At 40.4% G+C, this 8,809-nt stretch overlaps 1 protein-coding gene across 1 annotated transcript in view; it reads right to left on the reverse strand.

Annotated features, from left to right (window-relative positions):
* DCBLD1 (discoidin, CUB and LCCL domain containing 1) overlaps positions 1–7,995 on the reverse strand; it is a gene marked incomplete at its 5' end in the record, with an annotated part of 31,027 nt that extends 23,032 nt beyond the window's left edge. The window contains one exon of the mRNA XM_009081572.1: positions 7,783–7,995. Within this exon, the coding sequence (XP_009079820.1) occupies positions 7,783–7,995 (213 nt within the window). The remainder of the gene's footprint in view (positions 1–7,782) is intronic.
* Positions 7,996–8,809: the final 814 nt, after the last annotated feature.

Genomic DNA, 8,809 nt, shown 5'->3' on the forward strand with positions numbered 1-8,809 from the left:
GTCTTCCATTTCCTTTCATGTCATAAAGCCAGAGACAGGATAGTCTCCCAGGCTCCCTGCATTTCAGCTTGTGGTGTGCCTGAGTTAGTTGCACTGTCTATCTACACAGTAATGCCTAGTAGATTTGCTCTCCATTGACTTACCCATTCCATTGAAATATTGTGAGAATTTATAGACAGCAGAAGATTAAAACCAATCAGCACCTGTATGCATCAGACTTCATCTGAAAACTATATTTACTACTCAGGATTTTCCATTTGCAACTGAGGTGACAAAATTACTTTATCATTCACTTCTAAAACTCATTCATATGTGCTTCCTGTCTTGTCTGTCCATTCCACCTAGGATTTACTGATTCCCCCAGACTGTCTATATGAATACTATACAACCATAGGGGACATGAAGGATGATGGAAAAGGCCTTGATTTGTGTCTGGTATGAAAATGAGAAACTTGTTTATACGGCCCTGTTAATTTTTACTGCAGCATTTGGACTTCACTCTGGATAAATATTTAATTCCTAAGCCTGGGACTTAGCCAAAAGTTTTTTAAGATCCCTTTTGAGAACTGCCAGATCACGTTATCAGTTTTTCATCTTCTAATGTTAGTTGTGAGGTGGGTTGTTTTGCATATTCGGCTTGAAAAACGAGTCATGAATGCTGATCTCTCTCCCTGTTTCCTGTTAAAGTGACTTGGCTGGAGCTCTGCTGGGGTAAGTAGGCAAGATTATTTGGTTTGTTTACTAAGAACAAAGAAAGAGATTGATTTAATACACAGATGTTACATGTGATAAAACTGAGTAGGTGTTCTCCATATTTCAGTATTACTACATCTAGGTGCCAGGGCCTTTTCTCCTTTCCATGTCTCATTAATGAGCTGACCCAACTGTGGTTCCGTCTGTTCACTCCAGATATATCTATAAGTATGTGTTTTTTCAAATGCTGCAGGAGAGGCATTAGAGGTCTAAGGATTTCCAATGTACCTAATTTAATATTCTCTATAATTAAAGTAACATTTAATGACTTTCATCCAGAACATTAGATCTGTTGGTATGGTTTTGGTTGCTTAAATGCAATAGTTTTATTTTGGAATCGCTGTCTCCAAGTAGTATTAACATCCTGCAAGATACACAGCAAATTGTCTCATGGATATCCTTTGGCTGGTTCCTCTGGAGACTGAAGAGACTATTTTACATGTTGTTTATTTTTTCAATGTTAGCAATAGCCTACTGCTTTTGTCTTTCTCATAACAGTGTTATTTTGCAAATCTGATGATCTTTACAGCATGGTCTGGTTTTACAAGGTCTAGTTTACTTCTACTGTCACCAGGCTCTGGCATAGTTCCTGAGCTTGCTTTGTTGAATTACGTTCCTACATTTTTTCTACTTCCCCTAAGAACGGCTCTGCCTAGAGGACTCTCTTCTCTCACACCAGCTGGCATTGCCTACATATCATTTCTTTGTGTAGTTCTTAATACTTTCTGCCTCTTCTGCAAGGCTTTTGCTTCCTTTTAGAAGCAATTATTTCCCTCTTTAGCTACTGAATGGCCAGTTCACTACACTCATTCAGCTTTCAAATTCCTCAACTTCATTTGAAATCTGGAGTTTGACACTCACAGAGGTCTTAAAGAAACTCAGTTTAGAGATCTCACTTTGATAATATAGGATAAAATGTTTCTAAAATCATGGTAGCTAAAGCAGGCCTTAGTGGCAAGGCAGCTAGAATAGGCCTTAATGACAAGAATGATCATTATCTTAGCAGAACGATGTGTACCTGTGCATGTACACCTGGGTGCCTACCTGTACGTACCCACCTGCATAACAGATAATAATACCACAATAATGGAAGGGGGGTTCGAACTCATGCTTGGGTGAAATGTAACACTGATGAAAGGGAGCTCGAATCATGCTTGGATGAAATCAATAGAACAATAACAAAGTAATGACTAACATATGATTATACCATGGTTATGTAAGAGAAGAGTATAAAAATGTATCTGTCTCAGATCCATGTCGGAGTCAGATTTGGGTCTGTACCCCAACTCCCAGAGCTCTTCAATAAAAGCACCCATATAATCATTCCGTGATTATGTGTTTTCTACGCTAACAGCTTCAACAGAGACCCTTCTTTTTTTTTTTCAGTCTTTACTTGCAGAAATAACCATTGTTGGCAAAGTGCAGCAGAGATCCCATGGATCTGCCTCTCCAGGATTATAATTTCCTAATGCATTTGTTCAGGGAAGATGATGTTTTAAACAGTCATCCTTATATTCAGTAGCCTTTTCCGAAATAAATCAAGTTGGAATTCCCTCAGAGGCTGGAGAAGGGCAGGAGATATGATGAACAGGGATTATGCTTGTTTCACTTCAGAGGTAACAGCTCGGCCAGACTGCAAGTCTTTCACAAATAGCTCACAAAACCAGCATGAATCTGTTGCATGAAAATACCTGTATTCTCAAAATTCATCTCCATCCCAGTCACACAAACACTTCGATAAGCAGTAACTCTTCCTCTCCCTCTTACCAAGAGAGGTTCTCTTTGCTCCATGCCTGCCTCTTGCAGGGGTAACCAGCATGACCCTGCAAGGACGTGCTGGGAGACAAAAAGTGCTGCTCTCTGCCCTTCTTTGCAGGACGCAGGAAAGGTGGTGTTACTCAGTAGATATGAGTTGACAGAGTAGTCAGGATGAGACAGTCTGGTTATTCAACATCTAGCTCCGTGCAACACAGTCTGACCTCAGGCTGAGTGGTAAGCAATTATTGTTTTAGGAAAAACAAATAAAACTTTCAGTTAGTGTTTCCCAAGGGCTGCCAAAGACTGCAATAAAGAAAAGAAAAAAGCATCCAAGTTAGGCCGAAGAAGTAATTTCAATTTTAAAATGGAGGGTCTGGACCACCTGTACAGGCTGTAGGTCTGCCTGCTTGACCTCAGGTGGGATCCCCCACTTCTAACATTGCTGTGACTTTAACCAAATCCAAAAACAGTAGCACAGCAACAGTTAGGAATCATGAGTGAAGAACTAGTTTAACAAAAACCAGAGAACAATGCCCCACATACTGTATGGACCTAAGTGGAAAAAAGAGTTCATTTGCTAAAACAAAATACAGACATTCCTTGTTGCATCAGTCTCTCTAAAGCTAAAACCTCAGGTTACTGCAACCACTCAGGTGGAACCCAACTGTTAGAACTGAGTTTTGACTGTTAAGAAATTGCTCGACTTGATCTTCAGAAGGAACTTGTCTGGGCATTTCCCTGGGTTTCCTGAAATACCAGAAACAATACAGTAATAACAAGTTTCCTTTGAAGGATGAAAAACAAACCTAGTCACACCCTTTATTCAAGCAAGATATTTATTTCTATACATAATGAGGAGAGACTGGTTTGATGAATCCTCTCAAGTCATCATGACAGGTAGGAGGCATCCAAAGGCACTTGGTTCTCCTGCACACCCGCACACACACACGTGTGCACAGCTTCAGAAACCATCAGACACCAGTAAATGCTCAATTTGTCTAACAACCCTTAGTGACTGGGTGTGAGGAGAAGAAAGCATTTTCAGTAATTTCTCTATTTCACATTTGTTACCAGCTGTAAATTATGCAAGAACGAGTTAACTGCACTAACTCTCCAAATTATTACTAGTCACTCAGCAGCTCTGACATCCACCCCAGAGGAACACATCAACCTCCTACTGACTGCAAGTGAATGGAGAAGTAAGTAGGCACTTATCTCTTCTTTAGTCTTTCGCTCCAGTCAAGACTGATGATCATCTTACAAAATTAAGGGAAGAAATACTAAGCCATTAGATGGGGAAAGAGATGAAAAAAAGCAAGAAAAAAGGGTCAAAAGAAGTACAGAAGTCTGACAGAGACATGAAAAGAAGCTGACTAAAAGCAGTTCCTGTCGAACTTTTAAAACATTTATGCTCCACCTTCATAAGTAGTGCAAGTTTTGTTCTTGAGAACTACAGGGCCGACATGGTTAATCTTGTTTTCACATATCCCTTTAACTAATTAAAAAATCAGAAGCTCTACTTCAGAGCTCAGTATTTTTAATATGCTCAGATAATGCAATTAACTCGAGAAGAAAAGCATTTCAGTAAAGGCTGCACCTTGTCTACACCGTGAGATTATGCTCATATTAATTTTTATTCTGGATTGGTTTAGTGGGACAAAAACCCCCATATGCTAATCCAGTAAAAAACTGTGCCTTTGAAACAGAAGATGATCATCTATTTATTTCTCCTAGAGACAACACATGCAAAGCCGTGCTAATATTTAAAGGTTTGTCAGACAAAGGTGACTCAGTTTCACCAAAACTCGTGTTAGACTCCCTTTGCTGACTGATGATTAATATTTTCACATTGAAGTCTGGATAAAAAGCTAACAGCTTGAAAGAAAAGGCTTGCTACAGATTCTTTCCTCCACTGAACACCAAAGAAAATTATTTGCAGAGTAATAACCCAGAGAAACAGTTGTTCAGACACTTTATGTCTCCAGTTTCAGAGCTTCATTAAGATTATTTAATTACCATCTTTTAATTGCAATATCAGAGAAATCTAAGTGCAATAAGGTGAGAAGAACAGCTGTGTCACATTTGAGTCTTAGCTGAGACTCGGAAAGGCCTCAATAGATCAGCATACACGACACTACATTCTTTTCTAGGAATTAATTAGGTCCATAGTACTCTTCTATCAGTTTACAAAATTCAAGGAATGCCCTGAACTTAAATAAAATTTGCATGAAAGTGATATAGCTGTAGTCACTAACTTAAAAAAGTGAAGACATCAATGTTATGGCTAACATGAATCAATTAATCCATTCCTTTGTACTTCACAACTTCCCCTTACTGCATGGAACATAAGTACCCAAACACAAGGGGAGTTACTCCTTGCTGTACTGCATGAATCCCCACAGGTGGTTATAATGATGAATGAATCACAGTTAAATGCAAAGACTGGGAGAAATCTGGAAGGAAAGCAATACTTTGTCATCTGGAGTCTTCTTGACACTAATTTTATATTTACACACATAATCTACTGTTTTGCCTCTGACCAATTTTCTAGGCTTCGGATACACTCCTCAACAGATGTTTGTACTCACACTGACATTCAAGCTGTTGTCTTCTGTAGAGCTGAAGAGATCAGTATGGTATATAAAACATATTTCCCTTCGGACCTTATTGTCTTGTAATGGCAAACCTCCTAAAAAAAGAGCTAAGGCTGCTCGACTAATTTGAAACATGAGCAATATGCACAGTGCCAGCTTTCATAGGTCGCTTTTTAGGTTTTCCTTTTTAATCTGGGTCAAATACAGAAAATATGCAAAGATTAGTTTTTAAATGCTCAGATGTTTTCAATGCCTCCAAAATATTTATACCTCTCCGTCATCTTATTAAAGAATTTCAATGGCAAAGGTCAGTATCTGCTTGGCCAAAGGGAAGGTGCTGACCTGCCTGGAGATGTTCATGAATCAGGGAGGGTTGCAAAAAGAGGAGATCTGGGCTCAGAAACAGCTGTTTAGAAGGACACTTATGTAGCAGTGCCTGCTCACAGGGTTTCTCTTGCTTATGTAAGTGCACCTTAAAACACAGAGCTATAGCAAAACTCTTGACAAAAATGACTTAGAGGAGCTCTAATCTCATTTTAGAATTCCTGTGTCTTTTAAAACACAAGCAACATCATCAATTTAGGCCTATAGAACTATTTCCACACTGTTGTTCTGCACAGATTTACCTGAATGCAGAGAAATCTGTAGGTGGGAAAGTCTACAGTGAGCTGCAGACCACAAAAACCATTACAGATGGTATGTCTGTCTAAGCTATAAAACTGGTTTAATCAGATATGAGCAAAACCTGCTAATTGTGCAGTTCATTACTGAGAATGCAAATTATAGTCCACATGCATCAGACATTACCAATCAGGTCTGAAAATGGGCATGGGAATACTTCAAAAAATTAATTCTATGGACTTGATTGCATAATACACAGATATTCCGTGCTTACAGACTGCTTACAGACTGCTTAACTGTAGGATAAACTATGTGAAGATGTCTTCAGGCTGATGTGTACGAAGCCAGAATTTCAATCAACATCCAAGATTTATTTTTCACTCCAGAAAACAATATATTGATTTATCCCTGTTTCCAAGAAGACCCTTTGATGAGAAATGTCAAGATAATATCAATAAAAATTATTCAAAGATATATAAATGGAATTCAAACCACCTATTTCTTACTGCCAAGTACAGTCAGACTGCTTCAGGTGAACACATCTCATTACTTGCAGTTCTGAAACAAATGGTTTATAGAATGGTTTGTGTTGGAAGAGACCTTAAAGACCATCTAATTCCAACCCCCTCAACCATGGGCAGAGACACCTTCCACTAGATTAGGTTGTTCAGGGCCCCATCCACTCTGGCCTTGAACACTGCCAGGGATGGGGCAGCTACAAATCTGGGCAACCTGCTCCAGTGCCTCACCACCCTCACAGTGAAGAAATAAATAACACTAAAAAATTCCAGCACACATGAAGAGATGCTCTTTATGCCTCAAATCAAGCTCTATGCAAAGCTTAGATATCAGCATGTCACTGCCCACTCTTCATGGAGGCTGTTTCAAAATGTAATACCTCCCCCATGAGAACAATAATTACCTTTACCTTCTTTTGTGTGCAAGGTTTTAATACCTCACTTGATCTTCTCTTACCAGATGAGTGATAAGCCTATCATGCTGATGAATGAAAGACAATCAACCCTCCTTACCACTAAGATATCTTACGAGATCTCATCTTTGGAGAACCACACACTTCTCTGAGACAAGCAATGAGCTGGAAAACCTGCAGAGACTCTGTGTAGCTCATATCTTCATCACATTTTCCCATTGAATCTAATTTGCTTGTTAGGTCCAGTACAGCACATTCAGCCCTCAGCTGAGTGAAGGACTACAGCCCATTCCCAGCAGGCAAAATTTTATGAACTGTCAATTCATGAGCTCATTCTTGCATTGTGGAACCTCTTGCAGCCTTGAATTTAAACTGGACTCATGAAAAAGGGCACATCGACTTGAAAATCAGTTTGACTCTTCTGTAAAGTATAGATCTAAAGTTTCAGTGACAACTGGTTGGGAAAACCAGTTTGAGGAAGGCCTCAGATTCTCCCTGGGGAGGATCCTGTTGTCATTATGATTGTTTTAAGTGCACAGCTACAGCAGATTATTTACTTATCTTCCTGTGCAAATCTCTTACAGGACTGCAGTCTGGCTGCATGCATTTAATATCTGCAAGTATTAAAGCATGTACATTAGCAAAGGTTATCAGTGACTAACAGCTCGCAACAGTAAAGGTTATCTCCTCTCTGAGCCATGAACTGCCTAGGAATAGAGACATACAGGATCATTTGACTCCAATTTCTCATCTTGTCTCTGTCAGGTTCATGAGCAAGCTCCTTCCCTACCCAAGAAGGGAACAGGGCTGATAGAGATCCATGAACTTGCTGTCCCGACACTGTGACAGTACAGCTCTGCAGGTGTGAAGGCAGAGCCCTCAGGATGGATGTGCCAGAGCACACACCCCCACAGCTCCAGCAGCCCCTCTGCAGCACAGCCTGCAGCACCCTCAGCCTTGGTGCACACAGTGTGAGGGGCAACGGTCTCCCATATGGAGAACAACACACTGGAATAAGACAAGGAGGAGAGGACAGAGGCTAATATTTCTTGCATTTTGCTGAGCTGGCTTTTACTCACACTTTTACCAGTTCATGCATCAGCCATTACCTTGTCTCTTACATACCGTGCAATGTTGAAGAGCTCTGGATGGTAAGATAGCTGGACTCGCATTTCTGCGATTCGATATCCAAGTCTCCAATTTTCAAGATCAGGCGCTTTCCTGGGGGCACTTGGATTTTCTTTTCACAAAGAGTATAGTTTGGGTATGTCCCAGGATAGTTCTTGGATGCCAGTGTCCCACTGTCTTGATACATCACTGTGTGCCCACATCCATCCCCTACAGTAGGAGAAGAAGCAAGAGAAACAAAATGTTTTCCTCAATAAAAACATGTAAGAAAATATTGGCCACATCATCACACTTCATGTGCACTTAGACCTTGTAAAAAGTATTTTGTAATACTGCACCTCAGTTCTGATGCCGTTGGAATACAGGTAACTAAAACACAGTCACATTTCTCTTGTAAAGCAGTAGAAAGGAGGGTTGGAAAGACCCATGAACTAAGGTGTATTGGACAGTACTGTACAGACAGAATCTCTCTGGCTGTTTGCCTTACAGACAAACCCTACTCAATCCCTGAAGATGCAAGTCCACATGTAGTAAGTAGGATCCTTCCTTAAATAATTTTCTCACAATTATCATTCAGCATTTTGTTTCCGCAGCAATAGCCACCACAGAGAGGGTAACTGAATCATACATGAAAGCACAGACATGACTTAACCATGTACTATCACAGACCTGACTCATCTTATCTTCCTGTTGGTTTCTCGTGCCACTTGCACAATACAATGTGCACTGCTAATGGGACAAAGGCTACTTCACAGTAGTATGCCTGGAGATATAAGTGCTGCTGCCTCCTTGCTCAAGGGACAAGGGTAGGTACCTGCAAAGTGTGTTTTCTTGGCACTATACAGGAGCCAACTCAGCTTTGGAGCCTTTTCTTGGTGGAGAGACATCTGACAAGCAGCTGCAGCAGAACATAGGACAACAGGAAAAGGCGCTTGGAAATACATGGGGGGATGTGTAGACTGACATGGAAAACAGGAAGCATCCACAGAGGGGAAGGAAGCAGGTATCAGATAAGAGGCTTTGA

Source organism: Acanthisitta chloris, unplaced genomic scaffold, assembly GCF_000695815.1.
Source record: "Acanthisitta chloris isolate BGI_N310 unplaced genomic scaffold, ASM69581v1 scaffold12139, whole genome shotgun sequence".
Taxonomy (NCBI): Eukaryota; Metazoa; Chordata; class Aves; order Passeriformes; family Acanthisittidae; genus Acanthisitta; species Acanthisitta chloris.